The sequence below is a fragment of the Centropristis striata genome, chromosome 19 (assembly GCF_030273125.1).
Source record: "Centropristis striata isolate RG_2023a ecotype Rhode Island chromosome 19, C.striata_1.0, whole genome shotgun sequence".
Lineage (NCBI taxonomy): Eukaryota > Metazoa > Chordata > Actinopteri > Perciformes > Serranidae > Centropristis > Centropristis striata.
In genome coordinates this window covers 33,657,273-33,672,018 of record NC_081535.1, presented here as the reverse complement: position 1 = coordinate 33,672,018, position 14,746 = coordinate 33,657,273, and the positions used below count along the sequence as shown (strand labels likewise).

Genomic DNA, 14,746 nt, shown 5'->3' with positions numbered 1-14,746 from the left:
GTATTAAATAGTGTAAAACCTGGGTCAACCTCTCTTGGTTCCCAGCTTCCTAAATGTGAGGATTTGCTGACTTTCTATATCGTCGGGATAGGAACCGTTGGGATTTTATTGATACAGATACTTCAATTTAGAAAGAAAATATTCAAAAGTTATGAGTAAAGTGAATCCTCACTTTTGAATGCCGTTCAGTTCAGTTTTTATTTCGAACATATGCAAGTAACACAACAAAGTAAACTCAAAAACAAATAAATCCAATGAGAATAATCAAAACAAAAAATAGCAATAGTCAAAACAAAAGCTATAATGTGAACGCAACATGTCTGAAAAGGAGTTGGCAGCTTTTATCATCATTAGTTAGGAATCTGAAAATGGCAGCTATGATAGAATTAATGCTACATAAATAATGATGGCAGTATTGTTTATTGAGGAGCTGATCCTATTTCGGTACGGTCTAGTCAGGAACTAGTCTCAACCACAGCTTAGTAACAGTTTTCTATACAATATTCTTTGTCATATGATAACAAGTTGAACATCTTTGATTTCTGTTTGTTTTATCTGTGGGTGTGTTTGTTTTTGAGAAGAATGCCGTAGCATTTTTAGTAATATCAGACAGCTCTTTTTCCTTTTTAATTTGTTAAATGATAGATAGATAGACAGATAGACAGACAGATAGACAGACAGACAGACTTTATTTATCCCAAGCTGGGAAATTACAGTGTAGCAGCAGCATTACACACAGAGACAATAACAACACAATTAAATAAAAAGAACAACCTAGGCATACTTCAAGCAATAAAATATAAAAATACAATAAAATACAATAAAATGTAATGTAAAAATACAAATAAAGTGTCTAAAGAAGGAGTATGTATTAAGGAGTAGAATTCCAGTGCAGAATAAATATGAATATGCAGTATAAAAATGTTGGTGCCATGAAACAAATAAGGTGCAATGAACAGTGTGCATAAAAAACACATAAAGTGCATAACGACGGTATGTAATGAACCAGACTATTTGTTATTGTACAGTGTGATGGCATGTGGAAGAAAATATTTTTTGTATCTGTCCCTATGACAGCGTAGGTGTGTTTCTTGATTATATGGTTATTTTGTCAGCTTGTAGACCGTTCACTGTGATCATTATGTATTTTTCCCCCTTATGTGCTATTTATTTTTAAGGGAAATTAAAGCAGACTGATGTTCCAACTTTGAACAGTCAATAAAAACACACCCGGCAGGAACTATGGATTAAATCGATGTTCTTTCTGCCTTTACAGGAGATCGTATGCAACAGCCGTTCAGTCACTGTCTTAAGCTGCACCAAGTCCATATCACCAGTTCACGATGAAATCAAGCTGACACAGGAGGGAAGGTGCTCTCCAATATGCTTCCAGCAAAATGATGTTCAGAGGCAGGGAGAGGGTAAGTGTCTCTGCTGCAGCTTCACAGCTCAGTCTCCAGCTGAGAGAGCAGTTTTAGTGTGTAAACACTCTGGAGTAAAGCAAACAGACCTCTATTTATTTCTGTATTTCAGTAGATTATGTAACAGTGGGCAGCGAGAAAAAGCAGAAACCACAATATTTGACTAAGGCCCCGTTTACACGAGGACGCTTGCGGGTAAAAACGACAAAATATTTTATCGGAAGTGCCTTTCGTTTAGACGGTGACGTCGTTTTTGGGGGCTTGAAGACGCAGAAATCTGAAACCACCCTCCAAAGTGTAAAAGTGTAATCCTCTCCGCCGTAGCGTGTCGTCTACACTGACAAGACACAAAACTCTGATCTGATCTGCTCACGTCACGTATGTGTTTACGTCACATACATGCTCCAGGACAGGAAATAAAGAAACGTGGGATTATTTCCATGGTGGGACCTTCAAGCTGCTCTGGCAGCTCTAATAAACTTACAGGAGTCTTTCCACCAAATGTCCAGGATATGTACAGATAGTATTAGTGAACAGAGAAGGATCTGGAATTACCTCCATCACATTCTGGATGCAGCAATTGGTGGGAGGAGCCAGACGGCTTTGGAGGAGACCTGGGAGATCTAGTGATGGAGGAGAACTTTGTGGAAGGAGTAGTAATGGCAACAAAAAGACACAAAATGACAAAAAAAGACACAAATTGACCAAAAAGACACAAAACAACCAAAAAAGACGCAAAATAACTAAAAAAAGACACAAAAAGACGCAAAATAACCACAAAAAGACACAAATTGACCACAAAAATACGCAAAAAAACCCCAAAAAGATTTAAAATGACCAAAAAAAGACACAAAATGACCAAAAAAGATTCAAAATGACCAAAAAAAAAGCCAGACGGCTTTGGAGGAGACCTGGGAGATCTAGTGATGGAGGAGAACTTTGTGGAAGGAGTAGCTGATGAAAATACGTGGCGTGAAAACTTCTGCATGCCCAAAGATGCTCTTATGGCTTTAAGCGATGCCGCCTGGCTGCATACAATCACATTCACACACTTTTGCGTCACCGTATGCAGCAGATTTCCTCCTGAAAACGCTCGTCTAAACGAGGAATAAAAAGTGAAGATGAGACGCCACTTTTGCGTCTTCTGTTCAGACCGTCCTCGTGTAAACGGGGCCTAAACCACCAGGATAATATTTCTTTTTTTATTTGCTCCTTCCTTCCTTCCTTCCTTCCTTCCTTCCTTCCTTCCTTCCAGGCAGGAGAACAAACGTCATCAGCACAACACCAAAAGACTCAAAGAGTGATTTCCCGGCGATGGAGAGCAGCTACAGCCAGTGTTCACCCTGCTGGTCAGATGAACAGCCGTCACCTCCGCAGCTCCATTGCGCTCCGACCTGCCTTCGCTCCCCCGCCGAGCTCCCCCTGCCTCTGGGGAACAGCCTGACTCACGCTCCCCTCCACGCCAACAACAGCAGCACGCTCCACAGCCTCCAGAGGAGAGGAGTCCGCCTCAAGGTCAAAGGAAAGAAGTCCACGCTGAGAATGTACGCAGGTCCCCATTCACAATACTGGTGCATTTTGAAAGGAGGAAACCTTCTAGTCCAGACGGAATTGTCCAAAAAGTGAAAGTGAGGAGCATTTATGGGTACAAGTCAGGAACCGGCCTACTTTACTTATTTCAAGGGTGCTGAATAAAAAAAAAATGGTTCCCAAGCGAAATTTTGAGTTTTTGACCTTCTAATTTGCATATCAATATGGCCGCCAAATTGCCCATCTTGCTCAGTCGTTGGACCATTTCCCCTTAGTTTTTTTGTAAGTAGGCAATCAAAGATGAGAAAATTAAGTTTTCTAGATCTATAGTCTAGAGTCAAAGCAAGAATATAGTGGAGGCTTCTGTTGAATTTCCAGAAAAACTTCAGGTTTTAGGGGCTGATTTCAAAATCGCCCAGAGGTTTTACAGGCGTTTTAGGCCTCAATGGGTTAAAGAAGAAAAGAAGAGAAAAAACCCCCCAAAAAAACAGAAGAAGAGCATTTAAAAAATATATATATATATACACTACTGGTCAAAAGTTTGAGAACACACCAACTTTTCCAGAATTTAATTGAAAATGATGCAGTTTAATGTCTCAGTGTACTCTGAAATTAATGCACATTTGCAACATTTAAAATTCTTTATTGAGCATGATAGTGTTTTGAAAGTTAAAAAAAAGATTCAAAATCACACTTTATGTTGGACTAAAGGACTAAAAAAAGACACAAAATGACCAAAAAAAGACACAAAATGACTTACAAAGACATGAAAAGAATTTAAAAATGGACAAAATAGCCCAAGACTCCATAGAGTTAAGTTGTTAACCCATTTCTTGTTCCCTGAAAAAGGCCTACTTGTATAATTCTGAAATGTACATTATTTTCCAGTTTTGGTTAAGCTTACCTTTTTTTATTTACCTCTGGCAGTTCACCACTTACCTTTGGACCCTTTCAAGCTGTTCATTTGACTTGAACTGCTTGAATTTCAATAAAAAACTGGAAAAATTGGGGTGTTCTAAAACTTTTGACCGGTAGTGTATATTTATGTTAGGTGACCATGGCTTAACCGAGGTATTGTTGGAAGAGGTAAATCTTACCAAACAACACAATAATTTGATATTTATTCATGTAGTAATACTTTTGTTGTTTCTGTTTTTCTTCTACAGTGCAGGCGGGAAAAACTCTCAGAATCGAAAAGTTACTGACTACTATCCAATAAGACGAAGCTCGAGAAAAAGTATAACGGAGCTAAAGGTAAGATGAGATTAATCCCTCACACACCGTGCTTACACTCTCTTCTGCCTTCAGAACCAGATTGAAAAAGTTGCTGGAAACATCTTCAGATTTTGGTCCATGTTGACATAAAGCATCACACACTTCCTGCAGATTTTTCATCCAACATGAGAATCTCAAATCGAATCTCAAATCTCAGTTGAACTCCGTTGAACTCCGTTGGATTGAGATAAATCAATCCAACCTTTAACATTTTTTTAAAAAAGCATATTCTACTGTCCAAGGTGAAAGATATTTCTCCATAATTTACAGCCCTGCCTTGTAAAAACATGGTGCTTGACGAAAATAGACAGTAGACAGTCAATATATTTAAAATATTAAGATCATAGCTTGAAAAAAATGCATATTTGTCTGTAAAGGGGAGACTCGTGGATACCCATAGAGCCTGTTTTTCATTCAGATATCTAAAGGTCAGAGGTCAAGGGACCGCTTTGGAAATAGGCATGTTCGTTTTTCCCTCACTAAAACTTTGGAGTGAAAATAAAGTGAAATAAACAGGGAAAATGCAAAGGGAAAATAAATAAAAAAACTTAAAATGAATAAATACATTTTAATGTAAATGTAATTTGAAAAATAAAAGCATAAATAATTAATTAAATAAATAATACAGGGAATCTGAAAAATGAATTAAAAGGATAATTAATACAAGGTAAATAAAAATCATATAAATCAAGTTGATCAATAATCAGTGCTGCATTTATTTATTATATTTAGTACATTTTTAATAGCATATTATTAATTACTTGTTTATAGTGTTTTTTTGCCCGCTGCAGCCTGGAACTTTTATTTAGCATTAGCAGAAATGCATTAAATGCAAATTGCATGATTGGAATTTAATTTTGTTCTAATTTTTTTCCTTTTTGGATGGCATAATGATGATGGTAAAAAAAAATGAAAACAGACCTTTGAAAATAATTCTAAAACCTCAATAAAAGTTATGAATGTAAAAGAAATGACATTTGATGCATCCCTCGTTCCTAGCAGGTTGGTCTGGATTTAGTTTCGATTGGTATTTTACATAAACAAAGTAAGGAGTGGCATCATTTTGTGATCATGTTTGCAAGAGAAAAGCATGAGTACTTAATGTTATCCTTGGATTTAGTATTATTGGACTTTTTATTGGACTTTACAGTAAAAAAAAATGTTCAAAACTTTATTTATTGAGTTTTTTCCCAAAAAGTAATACACAATGAACACAACAACGAACATACAGTCATAAAACCCCATCCCTCCCTCTCATAACCAACAGTAATCTCGGAGGAAAACAAATACTTGAGTTAATAAAAAATAAAATAAAATAAATGTATTAATTAATAAATAATAATAATAATAAATAAATAAAATTAAATCATATTAATAAATCAATTAAATTAAAAAAAAATTTAAAAAATGGAGAGGAAATAAATAAATAACAATAAAACAATAATACACAATCATAATAATCATGAAAGTATACATAATTAAAATTAATTAATTAATTAACAACAATAATAATAATGAAATAAAATTAAATGGACAGTTTAAGGCAGAGTTATAAAACGTGGTCACCATCCTATTTCTCTCTCCATTTGTATATTCATGTCATTCATAAAAATAAGGAAAGGCCTCCATATCTTATAAAAATCCTCAACTTTCCCTACTTTACAGTAATTTTATTTCATTTTTTAATAACTTATGTTTTATTCAACGATAATAAAGTAATAAAGTATTACAGATGGATGGGTTTTTTTTAGACAATATCCTCTGATTCTTCTCATTGTTTATGTTCCAGTGTGGATGCTTCTGATGTATATACACTATATGTTTGTTTGTGTGTGAGAGAGAAATCCAACCTGCTCTTTGTCTAAAACTCCGTCTCATGTGTCTTTTTGTTCCCAGTGTGAAGAGAAGAAGCTCATCGATGACCTCATCACAAAGGGAATAGAAGAAGGAATGGAGGTTTGTTCTGCTCGACCCACTTAAAAATACATTTCATGGCTCAGGCTTGTTGAGCAATAAAGAAAATAATACAGAAATAAACAGGGAAAATGCAAAAGGAAAATCAATAAAAAAAACTATACATCAATGCATTTTAATGTAAATGTAATGTGAAAAATAAAAGCATGAATAATTCATAAAATAAATAATACAGGGAATCTGAAAAATGAATAAACAGGATAATTAATACAAGGTAAATAAAAATCAATTTGATCAATAATCAATGCTGCATTTATTTATTATATTTAGTACATTTTTAATAGCATATTATTAATTACTTGTTTATTTTCTAATTCTATCGAGTAAACTATTTTTTATTTTGCCAGCTTCAATTGTTTATATTTGGAAAAGACATTTTTTATTGTAACCTTTTTATTAAATTAAAAAAATGTTTTCCTTAAAACACATTATAGTAGCAACAAATTTTATATATTACTTATGTGTAACAGACATTAATAAATGGAGATTATACAACCGGAAATGGACTAAAAGGGAGACAGAAATAAAGCGAACAATGGAACAGGAAATAAATTCTGCTGCTAGTAGACAGATACAGCTGAAACCAGAAGTTTACATACACTATATAAAAAGACACATATGCTTTTTTTCTCACTGTCTGACATGAAATCAGACAATCACTTTTCCTGTTTTAGGTCCGTTAGGATTACCAAAATTATTTCTATTTGCTAAATGCCAGAATAATGAGAGAAGGATTTTTTTAGACAGTTTTTTATGACTTTCTTCAAAGTCAGAAGTTTACATACACTAACATTATTATGCCTTGAAACAATTTGGGAAAGCCCAGATGATGCTGTCATGTCTTTGGAAGCTTCTGCTTCTTTGTGTAACATCATGGGAAAGTAAAAAGAAATCAGCCAAGATATCAGGAAGAGAATAAAAGAAACATAAAAAAGCCAGATTACAGTTTGCACATCAGAGTTTTGGTGTATGGAAAATGATTGCAAATCAATATCAAAGGCAGTTTAATTCTTATTGTTTGAACACCTGAAATAATGCAAGTGGTTACACACCTCATCAAATGTTTAGAATAAATTCAATTATTTCTGCTTTGTACATATTTAAGGTTTGTGTCATTGTAAAAAAAAAAAACCTCTCACACTGCTACATGTAGCTACATGCTAACATCAGGGAAACCTGTATTGTAGTTTTTTGGGGTTCACAGATACATGGTCACAGATGTTTGCTACAACAGACATTTCAACATTAAAGCATACAAACATGTACTAGTACAAAGCAACTGTTTTGAGAACATGACATCTCCAGCTTTATTTTGCGCACACTAAATAAATATAAGATGTAGTTGTAATCACACTGCTGTTGTTTTGCAGGTGCAGCATATAGAAGGAAAGGGCCGAGCCATCTTTGCCACTCGGTGTTTCCAGAAAGGCGAGTACGTGGTGGAGTACCACGGAGACCTGCTGCAGATCACCGACGCCAAACAGAGGGAGGCTGAATACGCTCAGAACCCCGCCACCGGCTGCTACATGTACTACTTCCAGTACCTCTGCAAAACTTACTGGTACGACAAACACATGCATGTCCACTTTTTATCAATTACCACCACAATTCTATGCATTTCAGTTTCAGTTCAGTTCAGTTCAGCTTTTATTTCGAACATGTGCGAGTAACACAACAAAGTAAACACAAAAAAACAAATACATTCAATGAGAATAATCAAAAAAAAAAAAAACAATAGCAATAGTCAAAACAAACGCTGTAATGTGAACGCAACATGTCCGAAAAGGAGTAGGATGAAGCATAATATGCTTATTTAAACCTACCCCTTCTCCACTACTCAATTAACACTTTTTTTTTTTTTTTCCCCAAAACATACATATTTAAATAATACATATTTACAAAAAATATATAAAAAAAATTGAAAATAAATAGATTACATAAACAAATACATGAATAATTTATCATTTATGAAAACCCCCAACTCTGTAAAAAAACAATTTTTGATTATTCCCAGGAAGTAGATTGTTTATTGCTTTGTACATGATTTGTGCTGTTTGGAAATGAACCAGGTCAGTGAATTTTAAAGTTTTTGATTTTAAGAATAGTGAATTTGTGAGGTCTCTATAACCCGTATTATGAATTATTCTTATGGCTCGTTTCTGCAGTATTGATAGAGATTGTATTGTACATTGCATTTCTGCACAACAACGTTTTTTCACTTAATTTAACCTCCTTAGAGCCAAGCTTTTGTTTGGTATGTATTGTTAGTTTCTCCTAGATATTTTGGATTTGTAGGACCTGATAAATACAAAAACTAAGCATTGTCTTTGAACAGGAAGTCGTTTTTGAAAAAAAAACAATGGGTTCATTTTACTGTATAACACAATTACTTCACCAGTGAATAAAACTGTTTATTTCCTTACATTTACACCCTCTCATTTGAAGAATGATAGTAAAAGTCTATTCGTTTTCAAATGAGTACTTCCTGATTAGCAGAGTCGGAACTTGTTGCTATTGCTAAAAATAGTCAAACTTGCACAGAACATCAAACTACAAACATTATTAAGCACAAGCACGTATATATAAATACTTCTAGAATATAAATAAATTGCATATATAAACTGATTTTGCAGCAGAGACCTTTACCAGTTCAGTTCATACATGATGAGAAATACACATAAAATAAAATAAAACTAAACATGCATATAAATGCCCTCTGGAAGTTATTATAAAACAGCCAGAAATGTGCAGGTTTCTGCATTTTCTCTACATCATATTGAGGTTTTTTTAAGCTCTTTCATATCAAGTCAACCAACAAAAAGCTCCCAAATTACTCGAAACATTGGCACGTAAAAGTTTCATTTCAAACAATTACAAGTTTCTGCCATATTAAAAGTTTGCAGCTGCTTTTTAAGCCTTTAAAAAGTGCTTAAAGTTGACGGCAAATTCATAGTTTTATGTATTTGTACTGTTCAAACGTCTGTTCTTGTCTTTGTTGACGACTTTAAATGAACTAATGTTGCTGTAATCCTTGAGATGTGTGTTGTGGTTTATTTTTGCTGGCACCACGCCCGTGTTTACTGTGTTTACTGCAGTAACAGTGGTAAGTCCGGTTTGATGCTGCTGCAAACTACTGAGCAGCTGCTGCTCCGTCAGAGAGAGAAGAGAAACGCAAATGGTGCATCTGTTTTACAGAGCAGCCAAACAAACACATGTTTGAATGAAGAAGGTAATTGAAGATAATTGCAACTATTACAGGATGGTTAGTTGGTCCGTCAGGGTTGAAAAGGCCAGAGGGAGTCCAGTGTGTACAGATTGTATTTTCTGTCATACATATAATGTCAGATATTCATATTAAACATGGCCAAAGTGTCAAATAATGTATATAAAAGTATGTAAAAGTAATAATCCCTGTGAGCAAAAAGCTTTCACACTGTTCTGAATATCCAAGTATATATTTTCTAGCCTGCAGCCATGTTACTACTGCAGTGTTTCATTTAGACACACTGCTACATGTAGCTACATGCTAACATCAGGGAAACCTTTTTTTTTCTTTTTTTTTTTATTGACAAAGAATCATGTACAAAATGTCATGACATATTAACAACAAGCAGGGCACATAATAAATAATATATATAAAATAATATAGAGAAGAGAAAAATACATTTAAAAAAACAAAAGCTTAAATAAAAAAAAATAAAGAATACAAATTAGGAGATAAACAGGTCAATACATCATACAATTAGGGGTCTATGAATATATTAAGATCTTCATACGCTGCAAGGAGAGACAGTGCATGTTTGTAACATCAGGGAAACCTGTATTGTAGTTTTTTGGGGTTCACAGACACATGGTCACAGATGGGTGCTACAACGGAGATTTCAACATTAAAGCATACAAACATGTTCTAGTACAAAGCAAAAATTAGAGTTTTACTGTTTTGAAAACATGACATCTCCAGCTTTATTTTGCCCAAACTAAATAAATATAAGATGTAGTTGTAATCAAAAGATTCAGCATCATTTCCTCGTCAGTTCACTATCTTGTCTTTGTTACAAGCTTATTGAAGACATTGAACGCACCGCAGTCACATAAACAATCATCTGCTATTTCTGGGGAAAGGAAGCATTTAAAATAACTTTTTACAGCCAAGCTGACATAAATCCATGTTCTTGTCAAAATTGTCCAGAAATCTGCCTAAAAGCACAGAGCACTTTGGTCATATATGAATACTAATCAGTATTAATTGTGTTCCTAACTTTTTTTTACTGTTTTCTAGAAGATTTTAATTTATATAAAGTATTGATTGATTGAAGTGTTTTCAAGGAAAAATCCCAGTAAACAATCATCATTTAAACTTTGAGTTGCATTTACATGGATGAAAAGCGCTATATAAATAAAGTTTGATTGATTGATAAACAACTAACATTGCCAAAATGTTTTGATGTATTTATATTGTATTGTATTTATATTTATATACATGAAGTATTTATATTATAGGAATTATTGCATCAATAATGTTGAATTAGAGTTATTTAAAAAAAAAAAAATCACATTTACAGTTAAAGTTGTAGTCAAAGTGTCTGTGAAGATGTTCAGTTGCATCATTGGTTTCTGGTTAAAATGGAGATATTGCCTTCAAATGTTGTTTTTACACAAGGCGAGGATAAAAACAAACAAATTTTGTGGGCAAATTTGTGTCTAGTTTTTTTAAATTTTAAAATACGAAATATTATAAACATAAATATTATAAACATAAATACTATAAGCGCCCAATGTAATGTTTATGTCACATCACAGATCTTTGACATTTATTTTGAAAACACATCAAAAATGGTGGTATATCCCCCAAAACTTTCCTTTAAGGATAACTGGATCTGGGTTCTTATGGGTTAATATAAAGACTGATTGTTTTTTCTTTTTCCCGACAGTGTGGACGCCACTAAAGAGTCTGGTCGGATGGGTCGGTTGATCAATCACAGTAAAACCGGAAACTGCCAAACCAAACTCCACGACATCAACGGGGTCCCTCATCTCATCCTCGTGGCTTCTCGGGACATCGAGGAGGGCGAGGAGCTGCTCTACGACTACGGAGACCGCAGTAAAGCCTCCATCGCTGCTCACCCCTGGCTCAAGTACTGATCCTCGGGAGGGCGGCGGAAAAAAAACACAAAAACAAAAAAAAAAACAAAAGAAAAGAAAAGGGAAACGTCCTTGTGTTTCTCATTAGCTAGTGTACAAAATGCCTTAGAAACAGAATGTGTTCCCTTTTTGTTCCGATATCGAGCAGGCGGGGGGGAGGGTTATGACGCGGGGGGGAGGGGGGGTTATGACACGTGTTATGACACGTGTCGGGGGCGGGGTTTCACATTTCGTCACTCTGCCTCGTCAGGTGACGTCTGTACTTTTATTTATGTGTATATGAAACATTCTGGTTGTTTTGCAGCACATTTCTTTTGTACGTTTTGTATTACTTCTAGACCAATGCTTCTACAGCATGCAGGTTAATGTAGTTAACGCTCTGCATTTTTATACTGCGTTTTTTCTTAATTACCAGTTAGATACTTAGCAATACTTCTACGGCCCCGGAGCCCTTTGTTTTTTTGGAATCGGCGAGAACTATGAAATGCAAAAATGACAAAATCTCACATTTGATTTCAGCCATCAAACACACAATCTACCCATGTTTAATGGAAGTGTAATCGTTTACCAAACTCATGGTTCAGTTGGCGTTTTTGGGTCTTTATCACCACATGGTTCGACACGGGAGGATTTTACTTCTTCTCAAGTGTAAAATAACAAAGTGTTGAACAAACAGACGACATAGGAATCTTTTTTCATGCTTTTTTTTTAAACCTATATTGTATTTTTTAATATTTAAGATGCACAAAACATTTGAATTATCATGTTCTGCAAACAACTACAGTATATTCTGTTATGTCTGTTCAAATACAAATGTATATTCTTAGGTGAAGATCTACGAATATGAATAGAATCAAACAATTAAAAAAAAAAAGAAAAGGAGAGTTGCAATTTCTCCATGTACTCGAGTGGCTTACATGATTATCTTTTCACTTAAAACTCACCACACTGTCTATTTCACTGCACTGTGTAAATATATTTATTGGCTTTGCAAATCAGAGGGGGGTTTAAAGGAAGAGGTTCACATTTTGGGGAAATCGTTTTTTGTTTTTACTTTTTACGCAAAGAGTTAGATAAAAAGATCACTCATGTATTTGTTGAATATCAAAGATAATCACTCAGTTTGTCAGTAAACGGGCCTCATTTTAATTTACATTTTTCCCTTTTTTTGACAGTGAGCACATGAACTGAATTTCACTGAATTGTATTAAATACAGGGAGGGCGATTTAAACCTCACTGACATGTTCTGCAGCTAAATTACAAGGAAAAGCAGAAAAATCCTCAAAAAAAGATGCATTATAATGTGAAAAGGCCAAACTTTTATCAGCAGAAATAAACTTTTACAATACTTATATCACAAATCTATGACCAACTAATAATAAAATGGTCCCAGCTTTGTTGTAATGACATGAAATGTTTATTTTATCAGTTTTCAGTCATTGTGTTTTAAATCTGGCTGCAGGACATCAGCAAAGTGTGCGATAATGTTGCTGAATATTGTGATCTTTCTTTTGATAAATTTAGATAAAAGTGTGCTCTGCTACTTTCAGTAAACTGCTAAAATGCAACAAATTATTTCCAGCATTCTATTATTCAACAAATTGGACACGTAACAGGACACAAAAGGCACCATTTTTTTTTTTTTTTTTTTAAAGTTGCATTTTAAAGTTCTGTTTTCTACTGAAAAATAGTAGCTTCTTGTCATTTTCTTTAAACTTACAAAAACAAAATCCATGTGTGCAATATCACAGTGTCATGATGCACTTAATATGCAACTTGACATTGCAATGACTGTAAATGAAAAATCATATAAATTTGTGCAGCGTTAGTTTTAAACCTAAATATGTTGGTTGCACAAAAACATGTCAACTTGGGCAAAATGGTCAAGGCTGCCCTAAAGTCCTCAAAAAAAAAAAAAGGGAACATAATTGAGTGTTAAACTGCTCAGTCTGACAATAATGGCAGATTTTGTTACCCTTGAAAAGAACCATGCTAGCAGTTTCCCTCTATTTCCAGTGTTTATGCTAAGCTAAGCTAACCTGTATTTACCATACAGACACAATGGTGATATTAATCTTTTTTTTTTATCTAACTCTCTGCAGCATTGTCCCAAAACTCTTACTTTAAAACACAAACAAACATGTCTGCTGGGAAACATGCATTTAATGTTTTATACACACACACACACACACACACACACACACACACACACACACACGTTCCGTGTCTTTGGTGAACTGTTACACTCCGACTGTATATTGTAGATCTTTGCAGGTTTTCTACACATCTGTTCTTCCCGCTCATAAAAATATTGTTCATATTGTTTCATGTGAAAGTATTTAACAGCTGAACTGCCAACAGGTCTTTTTTTTTGTTTGTTTTTGTTTACTTTATATCTTTTTTTAAAAATGTGTTTTCCATTAATTGTAGCCAGAAGGTCAAATGTATCCCCAAAATACTCAAATGTATCATATTTATCTTGATTCTTGTTTGATTTACTCTCATCTAAAAAAAAAAAAATACAGAGAAACAAATAATGATTAATTATTTTTTAAGTAAGTACAGTATTTTCTTTTTAAATACATTTCCAATTTGCTCATGTCAGTAAATGTTGTCCGTATAAGTGGCACCCCATATATCCAACTTATGATACCAAATCTTATATTAATTTACTGTATTTTAGCTTTAGTTATCACAATACTTTGGTCAAATCAATAATTCATGTACCACAGAAAAATGGTAGAATAATAAATATTTTTTAAGCATTAAGCTGCTGATGTTCAATGTTTTGGTTTCTGTCAACAAATCCCATGAAATGGGGATTATTTTTTAGAGGAAAAAAAAGATATATTACACTTTAAAACACAAAATAATTGTTAGTTGATGCTTTACTGAGAAAAATAAAAACATACAATATCTCTAATGCTTAAAATACAATTTTTAAATTTAAATGCAGTAACAGGACAGGCTTTAACACAATAAATCATTTATTTTTATGAATTAAGTAGCAATATTAAAACAAATATCTTACCAGTGAACATACGATGTGCATCATCATCATCATCATCATCAACACAGCTGCATGATTTATTTTTGTTGTTGTTGCAAGGATCCAAACATTTTTTCTTGAAACTGTAGTGATATTTTTTTTTATTTTTTTTTTATTTTAACACATATTTAGCCTTTACAAATATTTTACCTCCTGTGATTTGTATATTCCACTTAATTTTCAATTAATTTTCTTGCATTAACACATTTTTATTTGTTTTTATTTATTTTATTGCGCAGCACATTCTCTTCTTAAAGGTGCTGTTTGTATTATTATATGTAGTATTATTTTAAATTATTGTCTTTTTTTTTTATAAGAGTTTGGGCTTTTTATTTTGAGGCTCAGTCTTAAAGG

At 33.7% G+C, this 14,746-nt stretch overlaps 1 protein-coding gene across 1 annotated transcript in view; it reads left to right on the top strand.

The window, feature by feature from the left end:
• kmt5aa (lysine methyltransferase 5Aa) overlaps positions 1-11,482 on the top strand; it is a 13,382-nt gene extending 1,900 nt beyond the window's left edge. Inside the window, exons 2-7 of the mRNA XM_059357482.1 lie at positions 1,277-1,421; positions 2,677-2,965; positions 4,118-4,205; positions 6,123-6,182; positions 7,571-7,761; positions 11,132-11,482. Coding sequence (XP_059213465.1) covers positions 1,277-1,421; positions 2,677-2,965; positions 4,118-4,205; positions 6,123-6,182; positions 7,571-7,761; positions 11,132-11,342 — 984 coding nt within the window. The 3' untranslated portion in view covers positions 11,343-11,482. The remainder of the gene's footprint in view (positions 1-1,276; positions 1,422-2,676; positions 2,966-4,117; positions 4,206-6,122; positions 6,183-7,570; positions 7,762-11,131) is intronic.
• Positions 11,483-14,746: the final 3,264 nt, after the last annotated feature.